General features: G+C 36.1%; 3 protein-coding genes and 1 pseudogene across 9 annotated transcripts; 2 read left to right on the top strand and 2 right to left on the bottom strand.

The window, feature by feature from the left end:
* Nucleotides 1-8: 8 nt before the first annotated feature.
* On the bottom strand, nucleotides 9-17,614 carry LOC100242746 (3-hydroxyisobutyryl-CoA hydrolase-like protein 1, mitochondrial; annotated as a pseudogene).
* Nucleotides 17,615-17,642: 28 nt separating this feature from the next.
* LOC100247890 (probable aquaporin TIP2-2) lies at nucleotides 17,643-18,619 on the top strand. Its single transcript, XM_002275077.4, has 3 exons — nucleotides 17,643-17,652; nucleotides 17,925-18,178; nucleotides 18,245-18,619. Exons 1-3 carry the CDS (start codon nucleotides 17,643-17,645, stop codon nucleotides 18,617-18,619), a joined length of 639 nt encoding a protein of 212 aa, XP_002275113.2.
* Nucleotides 18,620-19,743: 1,124 nt separating this feature from the next.
* On the top strand, nucleotides 19,744-23,686 carry LOC100256452 (malate dehydrogenase). Of its 7 annotated transcripts, none has more exons than XM_010663027.3 (8): nucleotides 19,744-19,952; nucleotides 20,140-20,172; nucleotides 20,863-21,021; nucleotides 21,120-21,295; nucleotides 21,918-22,195; nucleotides 22,290-22,425; nucleotides 22,540-22,651; nucleotides 23,306-23,686. In XM_010663027.3, the coding sequence occupies exons 1-8, from the start codon at nucleotides 19,919-19,921 to the stop codon at nucleotides 23,398-23,400; spliced, it is 1,023 nt and encodes a 340-aa protein (XP_010661329.1). In that variant the 5' UTR covers nucleotides 19,744-19,918; the 3' UTR covers nucleotides 23,401-23,686. The 7 variants fall into 7 exon arrangements, with proteins under 7 accessions (XP_010661329.1, XP_010661330.1, XP_010661331.1 ...); XM_010663028.3 differs by having other exon boundaries at nucleotides 19,747-19,952; nucleotides 20,146-20,172; XM_019225424.1 differs by having other exon boundaries at nucleotides 19,762-19,933.
* Nucleotides 23,687-26,753: 3,067 nt separating this feature from the next.
* Nucleotides 26,754-27,545, bottom strand: LOC104881796 (uncharacterized). Its single transcript, XM_059743176.1, has 2 exons — nucleotides 27,453-27,545; nucleotides 26,754-27,334 (listed from the first exon to the last, which is right to left on the bottom strand). The coding sequence occupies exons 1-2, from the start codon at nucleotides 27,464-27,466 to the stop codon at nucleotides 26,803-26,805; spliced, it is 546 nt and encodes a 181-aa protein (XP_059599159.1). The 5' UTR covers nucleotides 27,467-27,545; the 3' UTR covers nucleotides 26,754-26,802.
* Between the last annotated feature and the right edge of the window lie 224 nt (nucleotides 27,546-27,769).

The raw sequence follows: 27,769 nt of genomic DNA, 5'->3' as shown, positions 1-27,769 counted from the left end.
TTATGACAAAGAAGGAAAATGATGGATCTTCAACTTGAATGATAATTCAAATTTTCAATTGAAAAGTTACAATAGGTAGTTAAATTAAAATAGGAAAACCAATCTTTGTTTCAAATAGCCTATACTGCAGAGAAGGGCAATATAATGTTTTCAACTGTGCCCTAGAATGACCCATTAAAATAAAATCATGTTCTATTACAAGGGATCCATTACATTAACCCAGAAAATTCCAAAGCAGACAACCCAAAACTTGAAAGACTGCACTTCATAGAAGCTTATTGACGCTTGTGTTTGCCTGGTTTTTCTCCAGAGACAATTTCTGTTGTTTCTCGTAGGAAGAGTTTCCAGGGGACAAAAAAAACATTGGTATTAGGAATCTCTAGCTTGTCATTGCATAAACAAAGTAAACCTGTGTAATGCAAGCATAACCAATTTTCCCAAAGGGCGGGCTAGCATGTGATATTGCATCCACATTTCCCTGCTTCTCAAGTCACTCAAATCAGATAACAAAATTTTTTTTTTTGGCCATCTGGGTAAATGCTTCTTCCTTTCTTGTTGGCATCTCTAGTTCTGGCTCCAGCTCACTAATAGGTGAAAAAATACTGATCCACCATGTCATTGGATACTTGTTCCAAGCTAGGGGGGTTCCTCTGCATGTATAAAAATGACGAGAATCTTACTATCCAAACTGCTTGATAGCTAATTGCACATGATAAGCAGCGTAGCAATATCACCAACATGGTTTTGATAACCTAGTGGCAGAGGATTATGATAATTCAGTGATTGTGAGAACCCCAACTAATGCATTTTCTCATTAACAGCCATTTTTAGGCATTGAAAAGTGGAACTTTTTATTGGATTGTCACAACCCCCATGGAAATATCATCACCCTCCAACGTATTGGAAAATAATGTACACTACTGATACCTTAGGTGCATAGTCCTTTTCCACCATTCGTGCTCGGACCCCCTAATAAAAAAAGGGACATAAATAGAATGAAAAGATCAAGAAAGTTTCTATATTCACTAGGAAATAAAGAAACTTAGTACCTCACGAAAGTCATTGAAAATCTGTCCATAAAATCCTTGAACAGACATTCTATACTCATGGACAAGGCATTGATCAAGAGTTTGAAATCTGCCTTCTCGTATCTGAACCAGCCATCAATGCAGTGTTAGAACCCAAAGCAGAGTGATCTGGGGCCAACACAGAAATAAAATGAGTAGAAGGGACTCACTGATCTCTGGCAAACCTTCAAGCTCAATGGTGAAACTTCTTTAAGCGTCTTTAAAGTTGAATATCACCAAGGGTCTTGACTTCTTGCAGTCTCACTTTCCTGACAAATTTAGTTATTTTCAGACATGATCACAAGCACCATTCATAAAAGCATTGAATGGCATAATTTCAGGAAAATTCAAATTTTCATCTATTTTGGGTGAGGTTTCTTAAAGTCTTTTTAAAGTTGAAGAACACCAAGCATCATGGGTTCTTGCAGTCTCACAAGCATGACCACAAGCTCTGTATGGATTCATTGGTATAATTTCAGGAAAATTCTACTTTCATCTACTTTGGGTTGTAGGAGAAAACTGGGATGTTGAAGCTATTAGTCAACTGTAAATTCCATAAACATCAGGATTGAACTTAACAATTGGAAAGACGTCACAAGCCCACTGATTATCGGGGGAAAGAACAAAAAAGGCAAATGAAGCTTTATTCAAAATGGGTTGGGGGTGGGGGAAACAAACGCAAAATTATTTCAAGAAAATTGGAAATATGATATTAACTTCTATACAGATCTGCATTAGGTTGGTACTTAACTCAGTACTAATTCTATTTCTCTTCATCTATCTGGGCATCAGCTTGTGCAACATTTGAGGGTACTCTTTTGAGAATTATACTGCTAGATTTGGAACCTAGCGTGCAAATCTACTAGGGCATCTAAGGAAACACTACCTATTTGGATTCCTGTTGCAGAGGGTGTTGTTGAACTGGATGTTGATAGATTTCTCCAGGTAATCCAAGACAACTAGGAATGGGATGAACGCTCACAGACCATGTTGGAACATTAGTACAAGCATTCACAAAAGTCACTGAGACTTCAGTTTTGCTAGAAGATTTGAAGCTAGCCAAAGCTGAAGATCTCTCCAATATTTTAGTAGATGGAGATTCTGAAATAGTCATATCCTAGGTGAATAAGAAAGAAGTTCATGAAAGTCAGATAGGTGGGCTCCACCAAATCTGTAATATTGCCTCAGAGTACTCTTTTCGTTGGATTCCTCATGAAGCTAACAAAGTGGTGGATTCGTTAGCAAAACGAAAGTAAAACACTTCCTTTGTGGAGGATTTTCTACCTCTACGTGGAGTTTATACATATGTATATATGCAAATTTTTTGTCCCCATTGGAACTTGAACCTAGAACCCTCCTTCAAATCCTCCCCAGCCCTGTACCACCTGAGCAGGCCTCAAGGGCTGCCTCCATGAGGAATTTGATTTTATATTTTAAACTCTTTCTTGTTTTTTGATCAGGATGTTGTAATCTTATTAAGGGGGGAGGATTTCTCACCCTTTCCTTGTACCTAATTATTTCTTAGCAATGAAATGTTTGCTTCTAATTAACCAAAGAAAAAAAAGGAACATTATCTTGTCATCAAATTGGAACATCTCCAATATACTTTCTGACTTGAGAAGATTTGCCTTGATAAAATAAGTGTCTCTAAGAAGGAATAAGTTCCTTGTATATTATGGGCTTAAAGTCTCTGGTTTCCTTTATCCATTTCTTTCCTTCTCTGAAATTTTCTTCAGTATAATTTTCCTTATTATTAAGGAAAATTAGAAAGGACTCCCATAAAAAGAATAGACTTGAATATCATATTTAATACTTTATAAACATTAAATCATTTATATTTCCAAAAGAAATATACATTTAAAAAAATATATTTACATAGGTCTTATTATTGAAATATGCAAATGAAAAACGATATGCTTACCAAAGCATCAATTATTTCTTCAACTGTACCACGGCTGAAACATTTGTCAAGTGTTTCAATCCTAGGCAAATGAAAGAACAAAGGGTAGGACAACTAGCATCACTATCTAAAAGAAATGAGCAGAAAAGTTAGAAGCCCCAAACAGAAAGTTGAGACTTCAATTCAATTTGTAAGGATGGAATATAAATGGGATAGCAAGTTGTTCTTGAGACCAAAAAGACAGTAGTACCCTGATCAACCAAGGTAAGTTCCAAGTGAAAACTATTAAAGCAACCCCACAAATGCCCAACAATACCACAAATATATCAAAAAATTATGCAAATCCTGAAAAGAAAATATGAACAGGCTTACAATGTGAGATGTGTTGCAGTGAACAGGACTAGACCTATGATGGAGTGGCGTACCACTTTTGAAGAGACAAACTGAAAACTCTCAGAAGTTAAATTGCTCTGAGAAGATTTTTAGAATTTATAAGAGTTATGTACCTTGTGAGTTAGGAAGCTAGCTTTCTAAATTTAGTTTCTCTGATTAACTCAACATATTAGCTACCTATTTCCAATAATGCAATAATATGAGAACTCCCAATATGCTAACATTGAGGTCAGCATCAAGCCACTATCTTTTAGTCTTGGTCATGGATGAACTAGCTAGGCAACTTGAGGAAGATGTCCCCTGGGATTTGTTGCCAGATGTACTTGCTGATGGTATACTCTTAGTCAAAATGAGTCTAATTAGGGTAGAATTTTTATTTGGAATTATCCATGGATGCTTTATAATCAAAAGATTAAGCAAGGAAATAGAAAATGTGGGCTGTAATTTTGGTGAATTTAGGAGCAGAAAGGGGAATAATGGAACTCAGTGGCCAATAGATAGCTAGAAATACCGGCTTCCTTATCTGGAAGGGACCATTCATAAGTAAGAGAATATTGAAGAGGATATTGCCCATAAAATTGGAACAAGAAAATGGAGTGAAAATTGCCTGTGGAGTGTAAAGTAATTGTTGAAGATCTACCAGATTAAGGAAAAGCTTTTATAAGTGAACATAAGGCAAACAATGCTTTAGGGATGTTGAGATGGATGGGCAGCAAGACAACAAAAAATTGTACTTACCTCTGAAGTATGCCACTATTATCTGGATAGATCAGGGATCCATATTGTTCCAGAGAAGCTTCAATGACAGAAGGATCATCGGTAACCAATTTCCCTAGCCCTTCTTCAATTAAAGGAAGCTTCTATTTTTAAACAACATGAGTAAGGGTCACCTGACACAGAAAACACAAAAAGGAAAAAAAAAAAAAAAGGTGGGGAATTGTTGTGGGTGGGGGGAGTTAGGGGAAGAAAAGAAAAGAGAGAAAAAAAGTCAGACAGAACTAACTGCACTAGGTGCTTAGTGTGTAGCAAGTCCACAGGCAATCATCTCTGGTTCATTGAGTTTCTCTCCCATTAGAGCCAAGTATTCCCCTGCAAATAGAATACAGTTTCACATTAAGAACTAGATTTGAATGGCAAATAGTAGATATCAAGCATTTTCCCTGTTTGCAGTTCACTAGAACCAGAACCAGCAAGCATTGTCCATGTATGCATTTTGCTTTATTAATCAACAAATAATCCATCAAGGTTTGAAATCACTTTAATTCATGATAGGCTACCAATTTGATCCAAAAACCTAAGCTGTGGGTCATGGTGGGCCAACAATGTACATCAAGCAGAAATGGGCTACAATCCTAGCAGTCCAAATGGTCAAGGAGAAAGTGATATGGCCCAAAACAACCTTTGATTGATTATTTTTACATAAGAAGGAGGCTCATATGCTATCCATTTTTTCCAAGGTGAACTCTAAATACCTGTAAGATGAACTGGATATAGAAACTAAGCTCCCCATGAATTTATATTATAAAATAAAACCAAAACTAGCACAGCTTATAATCCAGTTCATCATGATAGGATCATTCACATTGAGTTAGGATCAGATCAACACTTGCGTAGGAAAAAATTGTCTGGTCAAATCTGCACATTATGAAAACTAGTAATTAATTCACAGATATTCTTCCTAAGGGAGTAATAAGTCATACATTTCACTACATGTTAAGTGAGTTGGATGTTTGTAGTATATACATGCGCCAACTTCAGAAGGAGTATTGAGATTTTAACTAAGTATAAAATACAGGATGGGTATGGACTGTAGACCTTTTTCTCTTTTTCTCTTTTTCATTTCTACCAAACAACTCACTGACCCATCAAGAAGCATATAGAAAGGGTTTCCAGTCAATATCTCCAGATAACACAAAATATGAACCAGTTGCTATCAAAGCAAATTTCATCACAAAGTAAAACATACTGCAACATGCAGCAACTTACCCCCAGTACCCAGGTAGATGTGAGAGGTGAAAGGAAGCCCCAGCATCAGTATGGAAACCAATCAAAGTTTCTGGAGTAGCAAACACCTGAAATTATATGGATATAACTGGACTTCTGCACTATGAAGTAAATTCAAATTCCAAAGAAAAAGGCAGATAAGAAAGACAGAAAATTGTTTCCACCATCGCATCACTGTGAAGATGGAGCAAAATATTAACATGATTGGTTTCATTATTTTAAGTCCATACTACGATAGTGAAGATCCTATTGTTTGGCAGCTTGAGTAAATAAAATTAACCATGCATAAAGACATGGAAGAACCAAAAACCAATTGACTCACATGAACAGCCATGTTGTACAAAAATGGGAGTACAAAATGAAACAATGCAACCGCCATTCAAGCAAATAAGAATTTAAAGCAAAGGTGGTTCTAAAAGAGAGTTTTTGTGTTGTCAAAAGAATACATGAATTGGTCTTTTTTTTATGGCCTTCAAATAGGCAACTTGAGATCGTTTCAAGACATGTTTTTTCTCATCATTCATTAGGAAAAAAATTTGGATTAAGTGTGCTATCTGTTGAATATAATGTATTTATAGTATATAACCTTTCCTTGTTAATATAGGTCACATGTATGGTAGTTAGGACTCCTAGCCTTGTATATATATATATATTTCTCAATTGTAAGTAGAGATTACATGAATGAGAATTAAGGTTTTTCTTCTCTCTCTCTCTCTCAACATGGTATCAGAGCCAAGGAAGAAAACCTAATTCTTTTCTGTTTCCCATGTCATCAACTCCGGGAAGCCTTCCGGTGACCGTGTTTCATTCCGGTCACCTTCCCCATCTCCCAATACTTTCCGGTCAGTCGGATCATCGTCAGAAACCACTCACCACCGGCGAACTTTTCCGGCAAACTTTCCGGCGACGTATTTTTCCGACACCGACCATACCAGAAGGAGCGCCTGGAGGAGATCTCCAACTTTTGTGAAGGCACCGGCACCAAAAGATCATCCACGCGCCGGCCACGCGCAATTTTCCGGCCGGCGGCTGAATCTCACGCACTGGCGTGTGAGGGCGCGTGGAGACTTTTCCGGCGACGCGCTTCCTCCTCCAGCTTCGCCTGACGCCGACCAGCCTCCCTACCTCCCTGGTTCTCCCATCCGAGCCCTGCACGTACCTCTTTTGGGGATTTTTGTCTCCGTCGACCCTCCAAACAGTCTTTCCGGCGAAGCTCCGACTACTTTTTCTCCACTCCAATCCCTGCACGTGCCTTGGGAAGTGTTCTTCTACCTTTCTGGTGGTACCAAACTGCGATCTGAGGCCGTCTCCCTTTTTCGGTAGTGCCACGCCGCAATCTGAAGCCGTATTAGGGCTCTCTTCGATCCAAACATACTTCATTCTCCAGATAAGTGGATATGGCTACTAAAACTTCCATTTTTTCCTCTGTCATATCTAAATCTCCTATGATTACTTCGGAGAAATTGGTTGGTAGTGAAAATTATCTTTCTTGGTCTGCCTTTGTTGAACTTTGGTTTATGGGTCAAGGATATGAGGATCACTTGATTACATAGGAGGCAGATATCCCTGAGGTTGACCGGGTACAGTGGAGGAAGATAGATGCACAGTTATGTAGTGTATTATGGCAATCGGTTGATCCCAAGATTCTTCTTCATCTTCGGGCCTACAAAACTTGTTTTAAATTTTGGACTCAGGCCAAAGGATTATACACGAATGATATCCAACGTCTTTATAAGGTGGCTTCTGCTATTGTCCATATCAGCCAACAGGACTTGGATCTATCTACTTATATTGGCCAGATTGCCTCTCTTAAGGAGGAGTTCTTGACTGTGATGCCTCTTACTCCTGATGTTGGGGCTCAACAAACACAGCTTGACAAGTTCTTCATGGTTCTTACTCTTATTGGTCTCCGTCCGGATCTTGAGCTTGTCCGTGATCAGATTCTTGGTAGTTCATCAGTTCCGTCCTTGGATGATGTGTTTGCTCGCCTCCTCCGTATCTCCTCCACTCAGACTTTGCCATTTGATAGCACTTCAGATTCTTCTGTATTAGTTTCTCAAACTAGCTCTCGAAGAGGCCGCAGTGGTACCCGAGGTAGAGGTCAACGTCCTCATTGCACCTATTGTAATAAACTTGGCCACACTCGCGATCGTTGCTATCAGTTACATGGACGGCCTCCTCGCACTGCCCATGTGGCCCAGTCCTCTGATTCTCCGCTGCCTCAGCCTCCGAGCTCTTCCGCATCTCAGGCTTCTGTTGCCTCTGTTGCCCAGCCTGGTAATGCCTCTGCCTGTCTTACCCACACATCTTCTCTTGGACCTTGGATTCTAGATTCTGGAGCTTCTGATCACCTATCTGGTAATAAGGATCTTTTCTCCTCTATTACTACTACCTCTGCTTTACCTACTGTTACCTTAACTAATGGTTCTCAAATTGTGGCTAAAGGTATTGGTTTGGCCCTTCCTCTGCCTTCTCTACCTCTCACTTCTGTCCTTTATACTCTTGAATGTCCTTTTAATCTTATTTCCATCAGCAAAATCACTCGTACTCTTAATTGCTCTATTACCTTTTCTGATAAATTTGTGACCTTGCAGGACCGGAGTACGGGGAAGACGATTGGCATAGGACGTGAGTCTCAAGGCCTCTATCACCTCACCTCGGATTCATCTCCTGCAGTTTGCATTTCCACTGATGCTCCTCTCCTCATTCACAATCATCTGAGCCACCCTAGTCTCTCCAAGTTCCAGAAGATGGTCCCTCATTTTTCCACTTTGTCGTCGCTTCCGTGTGAGTCATGTCAGCTTGGGAAACATACTTGTGTCTCATTCCCAAAGTGTTTGAATAATCGGGTAAAGTCTCCTTTTGAGCTTGTCCACACTGATGTTTGGGGTCCTTGTCGGACTGCGTCTACTTTAGGATTTCAGTATTTTGTCACTTTCATTGATGACTATTCTCGATGTACTTGGTTATTTTTAATGAAAAATCAAGCTGAGTTATTCTCTATTTTCCAGAAATTTTATACTGAAATCCAAACCCAGTTCAATATTTCTATTCGTGTGTTACGCAGTGACAATGCCAGGGAATATTTTTCAGCCCCATTTACTTCGTTTATGTCTCATCATGGGATTCTTCATCAGTCTTCTTGTGCTCATACTCCTCAACAAAATGGGGTAGCTGAACGCAAGAATCGACATCTTGTTGAGACAACTCGTACTATCCTCCTCCATAATAATGTTCCTTTTCGTTTTTGGGGGGACGCTGTTCTTACCACTTGTTATTTGATTAATCGTATGCCCTCTTCTGTCTTACACGATCAGATTCCTCACTCCCTTCTCTTCCCTGACCAACCACTTTATTTCCTTCCTCCTCGTGTCTTTGGTTGTACTTGCTTTGTTCATATTCTCACTCCTGGACAGGACAAGCTTTCCGCCAAAGCCACGAAGTGCCTCTTCTTGGGATACTTTACACTTTAGAAGGGTTATCGTTGTTATTCCCTTGAGACTCATCGATACTTTATCTTCGCTGATGTCACCTTCTTTGAGGACTCACCATTCTTTTCCACCATTTCTGAGTCTCTTCCTGTTTCTGAAGTCTTGCCCATTCCCATTGTCTCCCCACCTGATGCTATGCCTCCTCAACCACTTCAGGTTTATCATCGTCGCCCTCGTGTCGTTGCTCCTCTCCCTTTTGCTGAGGCACCTGCTGACTCACTTCCTATCCCTTCGGCTTCACCTGCCCCGGCTCTGCCTTCTCCTAATGACTTACCTATTGCTATTCGGAAAGGTACTCGCTTTACTCGTAATCCTCATCCTATTTACAATTTTTTGAGTTATCATCGATTATCTTCACCCTATTCTGCTTTTGTTTCTGCTATATCCTCTGTTTCTCTTCCAAAGAGCACCCATGAAGCTCTTTCCCATCCAGGCTGGCGACAGGCAATGGTGGATGAAATGGCTGCTCTGCACTCTAATGGCACTTGGGATCTTGTTGTTTTACCCTTTGGTAAATCTACAGTTGGTTGTCGTTGGGTCTATGCAGTTAAGGTTGGTCCTGATAGTCAGGTTGATCGCCTTAAGGCCCGCTTAGTTGCTAAAGGCTATACTCAGGTTTATGGTTCTGATTATGGTGACACATTCTCCCCTGTTGCCAAGATTGCTTCTGTCCGCTTACTTCTCTCCATGACTGCTATGTGTTCTTGGCCTCTTTATCAGTTGGATATTAAAAATGCCTTCCTTCATGGTGATCTTGCCGAGGAAGTTTATATGGAGCAACCTCTTGGTTTTGTTGCTCAGGGGGAGTCTGGTTTAGTGTGCAGGTTACGTCGTTCTCTATATGGCTTGAAACAATCTCCTCGAGCATGGTTTGGCCGTTTAGTTCTGTTGTTCAAGAGTTTGGCATGCTTCGCAGTACAACAGACCATTCAGTTTTCTATCATCATAATTCCTTGGGGCAATGTATTTATCTGGTTGTTTATGTGGACGACATCGTCATTACAGGCAGTGATCAGGATGGTATTCAGAAACTAAAACAACATCTTTTTACCCACTTTCAGACCAAAGACTTGGGGAAACTCCAGTATTTCTTGGGAATTGAGATAGCTCAATCGAGTTCTGGTGTGGTCCTTTCCCAAAGGAAGTATGCTTTAGACATCCTGGAAGAAACTGGTATGTTAGACTGTAAACCGGTAGACACACCTATGGATCCGAATGTCAAACTTGTACCAGGACAGGGGGAGCCTTTAGAAGACCTCGGGAGATATCGACGGCTCGTAGGTAAATTGAACTATCTCACCATTACTCGTCCAAACATTTCTTTTCCTGTGAGTGTTGTTAGTCAATTCCTACAGTCACCATGTGATAGCCATTGGGATGCTGTAATCCGCATTCTTTGATATATCAAAAGTACACTAGGCCAAGGTGTGTTGTACGAGAACAGAGGTCATACTCAGGTTGTTGGTTACACAGATGCAGATTGGGCTGACTCACCCACAGATAGACGTTCCACTTCAGATACTGTGTTTTTATTGGAGGTAATCTAATATCTTGGAAGAGTAAGAAACAAGATGTAGTGGCCAGATCTAGCGCTGAAGCCGAGTATCGAGCTATGGCTTTGGCAACATGTGAACTCATATGGTTGAGACATCTTCTTCGAGAGTTGAGATTTGGAAAGGATAAACAGATGAAACTCATTTGTGATAACCAAGCCGCATTACATATTGCATCCAATCCAGTCTTTCATGAAAGGACCAAACATATTGAAGTTGACTGTCATTTCATTAGAGAGAAGATCGCATCAGGATGTGTTGCTACAAGTTTTGTTAATTCAAATGATCAACTAGCAGACATCTTCACTAAATCTCTCAGAGGTCCTAGGATTAAATATATTTGTAACAAGCTTGGTGCATATGACGTATATGCTCCAGCTTGAGGGGGAGTGTTGAATATAATGTATTTATAGTATATAATCTTTCCTTGTTAATATAGGTCACATGTATGGTAGTTAGGACTCCTAGCCTTGTATATATATATATATATTTCTCAATTGTAAGTAGAGATTACATGAATGAGAATTAAGGTTTTTCTTCTTTCTCTCTCTCTCTCAACACTATCAAATATGTTCAAGAATCCACACTAAGACATACCACATTGATTTGGAGTGCAGCTCAGGATAGGTTCACAGAGAACCAAACCAACCCAGCAAGCTACTTTGTTTCACTTGGTTGGGTTTACTGCAGATCCTTATTTTCATTAGATAAAGAGCTTGAGAATGATCTGATTAATGTTTAGTTCTAAGTAACAGGTCAGGTAAACCAACCGATGCATGTGTAGACAGTGGGATACCTCTTTATAGACAGAAGAGTGACAGGTTGCTATCCACATCAATTGGATGAAGAAAGTATCCCCTTTGTCTCTATACAAAGAAGACAAGCTTTCATAATCAGCCACGAAATGGTGAGCATGATGCCTTTTCTGTCTAGGCCTATTAGTGAGATGTTTGTGTTAATGTAATAGTTAGGTTGGCAATCATGCCCAAAATCATTGATCCAGGACTACTTAACTTCCAATGAAGCTAACAGGTGTTTGGAACTCTCAAAAATCTTTGAAGAAATCGTTTCAAGTAGAAAGGCAAGGGTTGGTGCATCAATCCACTAAACTCAACATAAAAGTTGTGGTGATCTACTAAGGAGCACAAAGGAGTGTTGCATTAAGAATGTGAAGGAGTGTAGGTGCTGGTCGGTATGTATCTGAGACATTTTAACAATCAGACGAAACAAAACATCTTCCCTACTTCTGTCTCTACCATCTAGAACTTAGTGAGAATGTTATATAAAATGCAAGGCATCGTTTGTCTTTCTTATCTATTAAAATTTTCTATAATAATCTTCTATGCATCTGTAAGTATTTACTTCCCCGAAATGTTTACATTTTACACCTTAGAATGTCAAGACAAAATGGGAAAACTACCTTTAAAATACCAGATGATATGAATCATATATATATAAGCTCAACTACAAGCTCCTGAGGCTGGCCAGGTGACAAAAGACTGGGGTGGAGGTGAGGATATTCCAGGTTCAATTTCATGTAAAAGATAGAAGGAAAAGTGTTTACCCCTGCGTCTAAACAACTCAAACATGTTCAAGAATGTGGTTACATATGTCAAGCTTGTTTAAGAATTGCAGGGTAATTGAGGACTTTCTCAAACAAAATAGTAAAAGGACACAGACACACATATATATAACAAGGTATCAGGACCAGTCATTAACGACAAGGTTAAAAGGGAATATCCATCACATTATCCCTGTTACATACAGTTCTATCAGTTGCAACTCGGAACATCCCAAGAATGGAAACCCCTGCTCTGCTGCCCATGGTAATGCCATCCAAAATTGCCACCTAAATGCAGGTTCTTAATGCATTAGCATAATGATGGTGACTAATGTAGCTAAGATAAATAGATAAACTAGAAGTTCCATCTAAATGATTTCTCTATCCATTCTATCAGAAGAAAAAACAGAAAAACCAAAAGCAGACCCCAGCTGTACTAAATAATTCACGTATCAAAAGACAAAAAGGCAAAGATCATGAAAATCAGAAGTTAATGCTTTGTTTTTTAACAGTACAGGAGAAAGTAAAGTAAAAGAAAAAGGGAAAACATGGACAAAAGGAATCGCTCAAGTATTAGACCATGAATAATAGTTCAAAGAAAAACATAAGAGAGTTGTTTGCAGCAATTTTTTTTTTCTTTATCTGTTGGTGAATCAATAATTTATTGTCGTAAGAAGGGCAGCCACCCATGCACATGCCAATCATACACTAGAAGGCATGAAGTAGCAATTTGAAGTCATCACTGAATTTACTAAAAGAGAGTTATAACCCTATCCCCAGGAAGCTACTCCATAAAACAAAAAAAATAAAAATAAGATATCTTCCACAAATGAACTTCAGCTTCATGAAGGAGTCTCTTAATTTAAAAAATTATTCCATTTCTCACCCTCGAAATGCACCAAACACCACATGCAATAAAATTCTTTAACCCTTAACCTTTCTTTTCTTACAACCCTTGACACCCCAATCCAAAATGAACTAACACTTTTCTGCATCACTACCTAATCCACGGAGGGAAAAATGAAGGCCCATAACTCCATCACTTTGCACTGCAGAAAAGAAGACATTTGGGATAAACTAATTCCTATTTATCTAATTATAGAACGTTAAGCATTGAGCAAACAGTACCATCCATGTGCTTGCTTTAATGGGATTCCATAAATCATAAAACAACTATCTTATTTTGATTTAGTCTCCTTAAGGAACATTTTCAAAAGACTATAGTGCCAACTTGCCCCAATTCAACCTTTCCTTTGCTACACATGCACAGTAGTATTAGAACATTCTTGTCATATTTCTATTAATATGTCAAACATTTCAATGTTCTTTAGGATTCTTTTATAATTCTTTACTCTGAATGAATTATGAATATTTTAGGAGGGGACTGTCCTCTCTTCCTTACCATTATCCCAACTCATCCAAAGAGGAAGAAGAAGAACGGGAAAAGAAAGAAAGACAGACCTCAGTTTTTTAACCTTTAGAGATATAACACTTCCACCAACCATTACCAGCAATCTGTCACTTCATTGCTCTACAGGACCACATATCAGAATGGTGCTATTCCCTCACTTTGCTTTGATGTTCTCCAGATGAAGCAATTTTTTTATGACTTAAAAGGCAATTTTGACCATGTCACTGATTCAACAAAGTCATCATCCACCTTGGGTTGCACAACCCAGTAGCAGAGCCAAAAGGTAGTCCTACTAACAAAACATTAAATCCAGCATGTAATTACGGTATAGATTCAAAGCATGTAATTCTCTTGTCAATATATGATACCTACATTTCGAGGATCTCATGAAAAAATCTCTATGACCATACCAAACCAACAATTATTGAAAGCAAAATAAAGCACACCAAACAGTTGAGCCAGCAGCATGTTTCAACTTTCAAATGCTATAAAAATAATGAATACTCACATTTGGATTTAAATATGTGCCTACAAGGTATATAAAACTATATACTGTCCTAAAACATTCCTTACAGTCCTCTATCCTCCCTGCATAGAGTGGACCAAAGGTTACAAAATTCAGTTTCACTAATTAAAATGAACAAAAAATTACAATAACATTACCAAACACAAGAAAATATCTAAACAATTAGGTCCAATGCAACCTGCATATCAATTAGATGTTGAAACATGGCATCAACCATGTAACAAGAGCACAAAGAATACGATATATTGACCTTGAAAGGAAATGAATTGTGAAGTAGAAAAATAACAAGGACATAAACAAAGGTACATGGTAAAAGATTAAAACAAGAGAATCCCCATGTCTACACAAATATCAAGCTCTAAACTAAAAAGGATAGAAAAAATAAACAAATATCGTATTGTTGATTTTGAATGTAGATACAATCTCTAGGTTTTTCATAAAAGAAGCCTCTTTTATTCTTCAAGAAGCTTAGATCTAAGAGTTTGGACAGCTTGTTTCGTGGACTAACAATGAGCACTTCCATAGTGGTGACAAAAGATAACACATTTGAGCTTCAATCCTTGATCTGAGTGTACATTGAATCTTTTCTGAAAAAAGGCCATATTGTTAAAGAATGACAAAGGCTGAAGTCTGGCATGTGTCAAGTATACAAAAGCATTACCAGGGTTAAACTAAAAGACAAGAATTGAAAAAATCAGAAAAAGAAATAATAATCATAGGAAGATGGAATACAGAACAACTTCTTTGGTGTCCAGTTCTTTATTGGGCAAGGATGGGTTTGGGATGGTTAGTAGTAAATCATCCAAGTCTCCCTCTTTATTAGGCCAGGCCTGCGGTGTCTCTAGGAGGCCTGCAGTGATTTTTAAGTGCAATATATGAGGGAGAGGGATCAATCCATCAAATATTTCTTCGTTGTTATGTTATTGTTCTTTTATCTCCTAGAGGCCACCTCTTTGGGAGTAGGGAAGCTCCTTGATAAGGGTTATCACTTAATTTATTCATTTTATTGGGTTAAACATCTATGAATTGAGATGTGCCCTGATCTTAATCTCTCAAATGTACATGGAAATATTCAACAAGAAGAACTACATTTCTCCTTTTGCAAGCACCATGTGACAAGTGCTAGTATTTGATTTCATGAAATCTGTTTTCTCCTAATAGCTCTGTTTCCATCATATAGCTGGAAAGCCTTTGGTTCTCTTCTTCTATAGAACCTATGGAACATGCAAATTTTTATTCACCATTAAATGTGCTCCATGGACCCATTTTATTCCATATTTCCATTTAAATGGTCTAAAATGTTCCATTCCTACACCTGATCATCCACCCAAAATTATATATTGGCATTCAGTTTCTCTCCAAATAGGAAATGAAAGGAAAATAAACATAGAGAAGAATGTCATGGTTAAAGAATCCTAAGGAAAATATGCAATGTAAATCAAATCCATTAGTGTCTCAGACTCCTATAATACTCAGTTTACTAACAATTGAAGAGCTTTCAAAATTTTAAATCATTTGTAAACCCAATTAGGAAATTTTATAGGTCAGATAACCCCAAATATTCATAAGAGGGTAACTTGAGAGTAAAAGGCAAAACTAACCACCAAAAAAAAAAAAATGCAGATAGTGAAGCTTTCTCTCTGTAGTATCATATAACTTCTTCAAAAATGGAAAAGATTGACCTTCTGAAAGCCCCCATGACAGAAGGCTCCCAGTCCTACTTATTTAGGTTAGCCATTTTCCTCTAGACACGGAAAAAACCATGGACCTACAGAATGTAATCGTAGATCATTTATTGCCACATGGCCAATGAGGAACCTTTTCCTCTTCTTGATAGAGATTAGTCTGTAAAAAATTTATTATAATCCAAATCCAATAATTCTATTTTTTTTATCATCTGCAATAATTTCCCCATTCCAGCTCTCCCTATAATGCATCTTAATAAGTTCCACACTAAAGAACAAAGCTAACTTTCTTTGAAACAAAATTTCATGAGAAAAATGAAATAATCTATACAACCATGGAATTTCTGAATAGATTGAATGTTTACCATTGTGCTATGTGACCCAAACAGCAAAGCAAATCTATCTAGTACCTTCATTTATTAACTTATAGAGACCAACAATATCTCCACCAGCACAAAATGCCCTGCCACTGCGATTCAAAAATTCAAGATAATGCCTTAAGTCTTCTGTTAACATACAAACGGACCCAATAGCTGAAAAGATGAAACGGATGTTACCTTCATTACCACAAAACCGATATCAGGATTTTCTTCCCAAGACTTGTACAGGTTTTGCAGTCTAGCTCCCTGAGGGCCACAAATAAAAACCTCAAGAAGTAAATTTCCCTTGATGGGGTCAACCAACATCAGAACTACAAATGCCTGGACAGTAAAGTTGTCAATTTGAACTAAGCAATACATTTTTAAGTTGCTACATTGAATCCAAATTACAAAAACTCCTGCCAGCTCTGTACACCCAAATTAGAGTTTGAACGACAATCAGGTTTTAAAGAGTTACATATGAAACAAAATAAACAAATAAAATAAAATAAAATACTGAAAGGCTATTTTAAAGGGAGAGAAGGCACACCATTGAAGCATTGAGAGCATTGAGAGCATGGGGTCTGTTAAGAACTGCAGTTCTGGAATAACCTTCGCCTTCAACCAGCACCAGATACAACTAGAGAAATGATCGTAAGTGCTGGATGAGTGTAAATACGTGAAAAACAAATGGGTATTTGTGGAAACTCACTTCGGAGACAAAATCATTGACAGCAACAGGGTTGGGAATGTGGGAAATAGCTTTGTGATGGGTGAAGAAGGTAGGACAGTGAATACCACTGCGCCTACTCCGCCACAAAACCTTCAAGCCCTGCGTTTTCTCTGCTCTTTTTCCTTCTCTCTCTTTCTTTAGGCTCAACAGGGTTGATTGCAGGATCAAAAAGCTGCTAGTTGAAAGGAAACTTTGATCCTTTTAGTTAAAGAACCATGCAAAATTACCTTAAAAAATAATTTATAATTTGTATAAAATTATAGAATTAATTGACTAAAAAAGGGTAAAAAAATCTTGTATTTGTAATTCTAATTTTCTCAATTTCTTGTTTTGAAAAGTAACTAATTTTTTATATAATGGGCTCGGGTAGAACCCGTCCTCAAAAGCTTGCTCAGAGGAAAAAAGGGTGCCCAATCCACATATAAACATCGTAACAGTCTAGTAACTTTACGATGTAGGACAAATTCAACTTTTAATGATAGCAATATCAGTTTATTGTATCTAATCACTTACTAAACTACTTACAAGCAGTTTTTATTAGTGAGAGGGAGTATTAAAACAATAAAATGATTAAATAAAATTCATTATAATGACAAAATTTTCCAATGCCCCCATTTCATATCACAACGAAAAGACATCATTGCCATGGACCATCCAAACATGCCCTTAATCCGGAGCCTCAAGCGTGTCGATTGGCAGTTTAGAGCAGTTATAGACAGTTACCGAATCTAAACACAAAAACACACCTTTTCTCCATCTTCCCTCTCTATCCTCTCCCATACTCAGAACTTGAAATTAATTTATGAGACATGCATTGTATCAAGGTCTCTTCTTTACTAAGATTAGGCTCTGAATTACTTAATCTCACCGAGGAATTATTCAGCCCTACATCTCTCCGATCATATTTTGCCGAGTTTATCTCTACATTCATCTTCGTTTTCCTCGGAGTCGGCTCTGCAATGTCAGCCGGTGAGTGAAAATTGTTCTAAATTTTGAATTCCTACCGTTGCAAATGCCTTCCAATTGAAAATCAATATTATTTTATTATGGCTTGGTGTAGACGGTTTTTAAAATTAATAAAATTATTGTAGATATACTTTTATTTAAAAATAAAATTGAAAAAAAAATCAGTATTTTTTTATTTTTATTTTATGTCATGTAATTCTTGTTTCTATTTGTCCTATAATGATGTTGGGCAGTCAATATAATGGTTTTTTTTTAAAATGTTGCCACGTTGGCAGCGAAGCTGATGACATCAGATGCCACCTCAGCTGAAACCGGTGTTCTGGCTGTTGCCGTGGCACACGCTTTTGCATTGGTTGTTGCTATGTATTTGGCCGGAGATATATCTGATGGCCATGTCAATCCAGCTGTCACATATGGATTGGTTGTTGGAGGCCATGTCAGCGGGTTGACTGGCATATGTTATTGCATGGCTCAATTATCGGGGTCCGTTACTGCATGCGTGGCGTTAATATTGGTCACGGCGGGCCAGGTAGATCAAAATAGTTTTATCTTTTGCAACGTACTTATGTATTGATTTGCAATTTGATTATTACAGGCGATTCCTACTACAAGGCCGGATCCCAAAATATCGGGTTTAGCTGACGTGGCGATCGAGGCCTTGGCCACGTTTGCAATCGTGTATGCGGTGTATGTAGCACGAGACCTAAGGAACGGGTCACGTGGAATCATGGGACCAATAGCGGTCGGGTTTATATACGGGGCGAATATATTGGTGACAGCACCGTTAACGGGCGGGTCAATGAATCCAGCCCGATCATTTGGACCGGCATTTGTAACGGGTGATATGAAGAAGCAGTGGGTTTACTGGGTCGGACCCCTGGTTGGAGGGGGCATTGCAGGTTTGGTGTATGAGAGCTTGATGACAACATCAAATGGCCAGCCTCCTTCTTCTATTAGTAGTGTGGGCTAGTGTGACATGCCCTCTAAATTGAAGTCCTTTAAGTTTGTAATAACTTTCTACGTATTTTCCCTCTATTTATGTATGTCATAAATTTGTAATAAGATAGTGAATGGGTTAAACTTGAATTGTTGGGTTAGATTATGATTGGTTGTTTGATTCAAAATTCATTTATAGTATTTTTTTTAATTTTATATATGATAATTTAAAAATAAAAAAGAAAATAAATATTATTATATATAATAATTAACATTATAAATATTATAAAATATTAAATAAAGTTTAAATTAAAATCGATTTCAAGTTATATTAGAGTTATTTGAATCTTGGTTCGAACTCAATCCAAATTAAATTCAAGTTGAGAAAACTTAACTCAATTTCAATCTGAGTATCAAAATTTTTTGTTTAACTCTGTCGTCCAAGCATCAGGTTGGTGGAGTTAGGTCGGAGCAACCCATTCAAGTTCTACACCTATTTACAATTTATATGTGATTAATGAATATAATTTTATATGGCTTATTAGTTTGAGTTATTTTTTATTAATGTATTTTCAAAATAGTTTATATCATAAATAATTTGTACACTTAATATGTGTTTAAGTTTTGATAATTGAATTTAATGATTTATGCATCATAATTTGAAGAGTTTCTAGATGTAATAATTTATCAAATTAGTGAGAGACTAATAATTTTATAATTATTAATTTTTTCATCATCTGGTGAAGGATCCCATAAATAAATAAAACACTTTCAAATTTAAAAAACGATTTTAGAGAAAAATCAACTGATTTTATAAAATTTATAAAATACTTTTAAAAATTTAGAAAATCACTTATAATAATTCTTAAAAAAACATTAAAATAATTCTCCTAAAAATATTTATAAAAAAAAAAAAACACTTTGATTAAAAATATTATCAAAGAAAACATTTCCGGATAAAATTTTTATTAAATGTACTCTAAATTTTAAAATAACTCATAATTTAGTTACTAATATGGTTTTGAATGCGGTCATTCTCAAAGGGTTTTTTGCGTTACACCTAAAATAAACACATCAAATACTAATTTCCAAAGTTACCCCATTGCAAAAATTATCCCATGCTAAACATAATCTAAAAAAAATTAACATTTATTTTGGAACTCATTTTCATTTAATTTCTTTCAACTTTCTCTTCTCCTTGGATTTTCTTTATCCAAACAGAGCACAAATCCAGTTAGATTAGACTGATTTTCAGCCTACACATTACATATAGGAAAAAAAAAATGGAGGACAAGGTCAACCCTGAAGATTAGCAAGAAAACAACTTGGTTTCATGCATGGAGCATGGGTGACGACTCTTTCCAACTGTAAAAGCTCAATCTCTCCTCCTACCTTATCTCTTTCCTCGATTTTCGTCTCTCTTTGATTCTGCTACCCTTCTTCTTATCTCCATCTCCCACTCTCTTATATATATATAGTTTACAACCCATTTTTTGTTCAGTTAATTATTTTCATACTAATCTCTCCCCTTCTATTCTGCAACCATGGCGAAAGATGCAGTTAGGGTTCTTGTCACCGGGGCTGCTGGTACTCTTCCTTCTACCTTTACTTCTGTGTTTGGTTGCTGGGAATTGTGTTCACAAAAGAAATTAATAACCCAGTTGTGATGAGGACCCAGATGTACTAGCTTTTCAAAATTATATTTTAGTCAATCATTTACTTTCTCAGCTTTCTAGGCTAGATGCCAGGCAGAGGGTTTATGGGTTCTTTGCTTCGGGGTGAAGAGTTGGATTTTCTTGTGGGCTTTGTGTTGGTATCTCCACACATGCACGTTGTTGTGGTGGTGTTGCTGTGGATTCTTTCTTTGTTTAATCGTATGCGTGTGATTGAAATTAAAAGCAGTGGTTTTTTGTGTTGGGTCATGGGCATATATAGGGGGATTGCAGTGGTTATGTTTGTGTAATTGCTGTTGAGAAATGGAATATGATATAGTGCTTCAGAAAATTGTTGTGGTGTTGGTTTGTGTTTATTTGCTTTGGAGGATCATCAGATATATATGGAGCTTCCCTAATGTAGAAGAGGAGCCCGTTATTGTTCTTGTTACTGGTGCTGCAGGCATGTTTCATTTATTCTCTTTTACTTCATGGATTATGGCACATTAATACAAGGGTGTTGTCAAACCATTCCTGTCTCCCTTAATAGTGGTTTGGTATATATATATATATTTGACTTGGTGGATATTCCCTTGAATTGTTGGATTGTGGACTTATTTCACAGGGCAAATAGGGTATGCTCTTGTTCCAATGATTGCTAGAGGGCTCATGCTTGGCCCAGATCAGCCTGTCATTCTGCACATGCTTGATATTGAACCTGCTGCTGAGGCCCTAAATGGAGTGAAAATGGAGCTGATTGATGCTGCCTTTCCTCTTCTCAGAGGTATGCTTCTTAGTTTGAGTACTAGGTAATTAATTGACATTAAGAGTGGTTGATCTTGAGCTTTTGTTAACCTTTTCGGGTGTGTTTTTGTTCACCAGGAGTTGTTGCTACCACAGATGCCATTGAAGCTTGCAAAGATGTCAATATTGCAGTTATGGTTGGTGGATTCCCTCGGAAGGAAGGAATGGAAAGGAAGGATATGATGAAGAAAAATGTATCAATTTATAAGGCTCAAGCTTCAGCCTTGGAGCAACATGCTGCTCCAAATTGCAAGGTAAGGTTTGCCTATTTAAAGTCCTCAGGATTGCTTGTGCATTGTTTTTCAATTCCCGATGATGAACATATGGTAGGATCCTACATAATACAAAACTAATGAATTATCCATGGTCAGCAACCTCACTCTGTCATGGTTTTTGTTTGTATTAATGTAGCATATATGAACATGTCCCTGCTCAGTCTCAGTCTCAATAATTCCCAACTGTTCTCTTTCTTTGGTAAAAGCATTTTGGTTTCAACATTTCTCATTCTATTTTTTCCCCACTGTAACATACCATTAATCCAGGACAACAGAAGAACTGCCTTCCGTTTTTATCTCATTGTTGCTTCAAGATATCACTTCTTTCACACCTCCCTTTTTTTGGTGAGTCCATGAGGTTAAGAGGAGTCCATACATATGTAGTATCAAAAACTTTTTCCCCTATCCGAAGTGGGATATCATGAAAGAAGGCTCATGTGTTTTTGCTTCATAGTATATGATCTTAGTTGCAGAAAACTGATATATATAATCATGTTAAATGGCTTTGAGGAAACCTCTTGATCTTTAAGTTAGCTGTTGTAGAATTTAAAGATCACATTGTTCCTAGCAAGTGAACATGTTTTGCTCTATCTTTGCACAGGTGCTGGTGGTTGCTAACCCAGCAAACACCAATGCACTTATTTTGAAGGAATTCGCTCCTTCAATACCAGAGAAAAATGTTACCTGCCTTACCCGACTTGACCATAACAGAGCCCTTGGTCAAATCTCGGAGAAGCTGTTTGTCCATGTTGGTGATGTGAAAAATGCTATCATCTGGGGCAATCATTCTTCAACTCAATACCCGGATGTCAATCATGCAACTGTCTCCACCTGCAATGGAGAGAAACCAGTTAGAGAACTCATTGCTGATGATAATTGGTAGCTTCTTGATTCCACTCTTATCTTGTTCTCTTCTGTTATCAAAAAAAGCTTATCACTTGTATGGAGTACTAACCATCCTGCATTCTCATAGGATAAACACCGAGTTCATCACCACTGTGCAGCAGCGTGGGGCAGCCATCATCAAAGCTCGGAAACTATCAAGTGCATTATCTGCTGCAAGTTCTGCTTGTGATCACATACGCGATTGGGTTCTTGGAACTCCCAAGGTTGAATCTCCTCCTCCAAAATAGCTTTTGTTTCTGCTGCCCTTAATAGCTTCTGCTATTCTGCATAAAATTTCTTATGCTCATGGATTGGTGTCCTCTGCCCGCTTTGCTCAGGGAGCATGGGTCTCTATGGGAGTGTACTCAGATGGTTCTTATGGGATCCAACCAGGCATCATCTACTCTTTTCCTGTTACCTGTGAGAAAGGGGAGTGGTCCATTGTGCAGGGTAAGTTCTCTCTGTCATACAAAATGTTTAAAAGTTGTAAGATGCCATGAGAATCTTAGGAATGTTCTCTAAAAATGGTTTTTGAAAATAGTTTTTAAAAACAGTTTTTCTCAAATAAAAATTTGTTTGGAAACATAGAATGTTTTTAGTCGATTTTATATGTTTCCAAATATTTTTATAAGTAATTTTTATCTATGATGCTTTATTTTCTATGATTCTTTGTATTTGTACTATTATTTCTTAAAAGAGCCACCAAAATATAAGTGAAAATAACTAAAATATATTCTTAAAAAACGCCTTCTGTTTCCAAACAAGTTTTTAAAAAACCGTTTTCTATCAAAATGTTACTAAACGTGTTTTCAAGTCAGGAAAATAATTTCCATTTGGAAAAATAGAGAACTGTTTTTAACAAAAGCTCCCAAACAAGCTCTTACTCACTCTGAAAGCTCGAAAACTCTACATTATGGTAATTTGAAATGACTCCCATGAACATAGAATCCAGCCATGAAAATCATGGAGATTGACATGATTATGAAAGAGACATGATTATGAAAATATCCATATCTTATGCTAGAACATCTGCAGTTCTATTTCCATGTGTAGGAAATAAAATTCAATGCCATATCAAATGAAATTTGTTTATTGCAATGGCAGGGCTGAAGATCGATGAATTTTCAAGAGGAAAGATGGATGCCACAGCCAAAGAGCTCATGGAGGAGAAAGCATTGGCCTATTCATGCCTCAACTGAATATGCCTTAATGCTTCCAAGGCAAAAAAAATAAAAAAAATAAAAGAGGAGATTCAATACAAATCAATAAACCGAAATAAATAAATAAGAAAAGTTTAGTATGTAATGAATAAGCATCCACCATTTTTAAGTGCTGTGATTAGGGCCTTCTTATGTTATGGGTTGGATTCTAGGCCTGCTATGCTTGATTTGGTATGAACATGATGGTTTGTATATGCATATTACTAGTTACTTGGATGGCTTGCTATTAGGGTACTCTTTTTGAAGGAAATAAGGCTTTGGATTACCTTCTAAATGCCCCAAACTAGATTGGTTGTTTCACCGCCAAGTCATAAATGAAACTACAAAAATTTGAGAACTATTCTATTTCTACAATACAAATGTCTTAACCTTTTTTTTTTATATAAAAATAAAAAATAAAAGAGAAATATAAGAGAGAGAGAAAACTTTCATTCAACTTTTCTCATAGGGAGAGCGAGAGAATTTTTTTTTCATGATCATATAGTGGTAATTTCTAGGAGTTAAAATTGTACTTAAACTATTTCTTTCATTTCTCATTTTGTTGGATTGAGTCATGTCACCAACATTATTTGATTCCAAATTCAAAGCAATGCCATTGTACTTTCTTCTAATTCTACTAATTCATCTACCATTACTTCATCAAGCAATGTCATCGCTACTAATTCACCTACCATTACTTCATCAAGCAATGCCATCGCTTACTTGAAGTACGAAACTAGTATTTATAATCTTTACTTTACTTCTTTATTATATTGTTCAATGCGCTCATGGATAATATTACTAATTTCTTATTTTTTAAGGGCTAATAAGTTATTTCTTATTTTTTTTCATCAACCCAAACATGCTAATATTAGCACTGATAATACGTAAATGTAATTCCTTGTTCAAACAAGTATTGATAGTTCCTAGAAATCCTTGTTGCAAAACCCGTTGTCAGACTTGATTAATTGCTATTTGTTGTTCAAAATGAATGGTTTCATCTTTGTAATTTTCTAATTGTTCAAAGTATTATAAGTTGAATTAATCAAATTCAATTTTTCTCATTCTATCTCATAGTAGCCATTTAATAAATTTCTTTGTTGTTCCTAAGAAATGGTTTCATTCATTTTGCCAAACCCAAACCCAACTCCAACGCTTTTCAACATATATGCTTCAATTTTTGGATTGTTTTGCACCATTTTGATTTAAAATATGAGCTTTTACAAATTGTTTTGTAAAATTGATTTTAAATATATTTCAATATATATTCCTTGAGGACACAATATATTTTAAATAGTTTTGATTAACTATTTATAAGATTTTTTAGGGTGAAATTAATACTCATAGAGACTTATATTGAAAATTTTAAAACTATTTAAAAAAATTAAGGTCCTTAATTTTAAATTTTTTGAAAGTTATTTTTAAAGATATAATTAAATTTATATTTTTTTTATAAAATATAAATTGATATGAAATAAACAATGGTTAAAAAATAGTTGTTGCATTTATATGAAATAAAAAATAATATTTTTTTATAGTTTTAATCATAATATGTCAAATTGTGTTATTAAATAATGATTTAATTGGTTCACTTAAACAATATGTTTTTATCTTTATAAAATATTGTATATAATATTTATAAATTTTAAAAAATGAATCATTTAAAGACTCTAGAGAAAAACTCTCAAGGAAAACTTTTTTTTTCCATCAATTGCCTGAGCTATATGAAATTATGGGTGCTTATGTTTTGAGTGTTCCAATTTTAAGCATTAAATTCAAAACAAGTCAATTTAAAAGTTTGTGGGAAAGTAATTTTAAAAAGTGTTTTTAACTCAACAAAAGTGTATTAGAAACAAAAATGTTTGATAAAATTTAGAAAATATTTTTAAAAATATAAAAAATTACTCTACCGTTAGAAAATCAGTTAAAGTGTTTTTTAAAGAAATATTTGTAGGTTATTCTTTTAAAAACACTTTTATCAAAAACACTATTATCAAAAACACTATTTAACTTAAATTTAAAGTATGTTTTGGAGTAATTTTAGAAAATGTTTTTAACATTTTTAACATTTAAATGATAAAAATATTTAAATATTAGAAAGATTAAAATTAAAAGGATAAATATAAAAAATTTAAAAGTGAAGTGATAATAATTTTTTAGAATATAATTAATGAGATGAATCATAATATATTTAATATTAAAATTATAACTTATTTAATTCAATAGTGTGAAATAAATTGTGGTACATGTATGATTTTTTTTAATATTTATATTTTTTATATTTAATTATTATATAAATAATATAAAAAAGAGTTATTAAAAATTTATATATTGATTTTTATATTTTTATTAATCAATTAAATATAATTTAAAATAAAATAATTAGAATTAGGTTTTTTTTTTAATGATGAACCTTAACAAATTTAAATTGAACATATATTATCAAAGAGCATGATACTCCAATGGTAGTCAGGTATTGAACCCATGCAAAGGGTTTGCAATTTCGATGAAATACCACCGCTATTTCAGACACTGGTTTTGATTTAATCAAAATAAAAATGGATAATTAATAATTGTTTATATAGAGAGGAAAATTGTTCTCCTGATTTGTTTCCTTTTTTTTTATCTTTACTAAATCTAAAAACCAAAAGGGCCACCCACTTCTCTCACTCGAGGCATCAAGAAGCCCTTTTCTGAACTTCCCTCCAAGGCCCTATTTTCCCTGCCACTCTCAATTCCCGCAGGTACTAATCTAATCTCCCTATTTTCCTCTGCCACTCTCAATTCCCGCAGGTACTAATCTAATCTTTTTTTTTTTTTTTTTTTTTTGGCAACCCCCGTTTGATTCCCAAGAAAATCTACCCCCCATTTGATTTCCGGGAAAATTTTGATTTCCGAGAAAATCCATGCAAAACCCCCAAGGAAAACCAAAAAAATTGCTTTGTTTTTTGGGTTCCTGTGTTTGCTGGATCTGTTCTAGGGGTCTCTTTGCTTTTATGCCATTGGATTTAAATTTCACGAACCCTAAATCCACGATTTTTGAGCCAGACTGAAGAACACAACAACCTCTTCCCTATTCCACTGCAAGCTCCACTTCTCCCCGTATCTCGCCGGCGCCGATCATCTCAGGTCAGTGAATTATTAACAAAAATATTACACAATCAATTGAAATATCACTACTGAATTATTAAAATTAAATCTGATTATTAAAATAATTTCACATGTTAAAAAATATAAATAAAGTTAATTGAGTGAATCACTCAAAAAAATTATACATATTATGATAAAAATATAGAAAAGAAAATTTTAAATTTTATACTTTGTATGGATAAACTCTTTTCAACAACATATCATTTTATCCTTGTAAGTGGGAAGCAGACAAAAATTTATGATAAGAGACAATTAGTTGTGAGAGAGTTGTAATCCATCCGTCGGAGGAATAGAAATTGAAACAAGATCTACACAAGGCTGTTGATCAGTATCACTTGGAGTGTTTTGAGAAAGATCTCCACAAGGCTGTTGATCAGTATCACTTGGAGTGTTTTGAGAAGGCCGTACGCAGCATGAACCAAGCCAATGATATAGTTGTCGTAAGTAGTCCCATGCCATTTTTGCTGCAAGGATGACCCATAAACCAAGCGCCGGCCATCCTAATTCTGGAACTACAATCAAGAAGAGTAAGATTGGGGCAATTGTGGCAGCGAGGAGTCGAATGGGCTCAATAGCCTTCGTCCCAAGCTTTTTACCAACAATAATCGTTGCAACATAGATTGAAATAACAATAACAAAAACATATATAATCTTTTTATGTTCTTCGAACAGGGAAACGCTAACGCCGCCTTGATTCTTTACTGCAAGGAGACCACCCAAAATTGAAAGATAGCCGAAAAAAACTTGGATCTCAAGGGATTCACTTGATCCTTGATCTTGCTCACTGTGATGCCAAGAAATGAAATTACTTTGAGTGTTTAATCAACAATTAATTACTGAAATTCAATAATAAAAGCTCAATTAATTACTGAAATTCAATAATAAAAGCTTTCTCAGCATACCGTTGTCTGTCCATGAAGCGCAGATGCAGGTGTAGCTACTCTTTCTCAGAGTACCCCAAAATATATATTTGTAGCTCTACCCTTTCTCAGAGTACCCCAAAATATATATACAAGCTCTACCCTTTCTCAGGGGTAGTGAGCCTCCCGTTTTTGACTTTTGTCTGCGACTACGATTTTTGACTATTTTTGACTGCGACCTTTTTATGCTACGATCCCAAATCATCCTGGGTTTTTTTTTAACTATCAGGTATACGCGCCGTTTTTACACGCGCTTTGAGATATATGCAGAGTATCCTTTTATCATCTACAAGGCTCGA

Source organism: Vitis vinifera, chromosome 15 (genome assembly GCF_030704535.1).
Source record: "Vitis vinifera cultivar Pinot Noir 40024 chromosome 15, ASM3070453v1".
Lineage (NCBI taxonomy): Eukaryota > Viridiplantae > Streptophyta > Magnoliopsida > Vitales > Vitaceae > Vitis > Vitis vinifera.
Note: the sequence above shows the minus strand (reverse complement) of the source record. Positions and strands in the feature narration are given on the sequence as shown.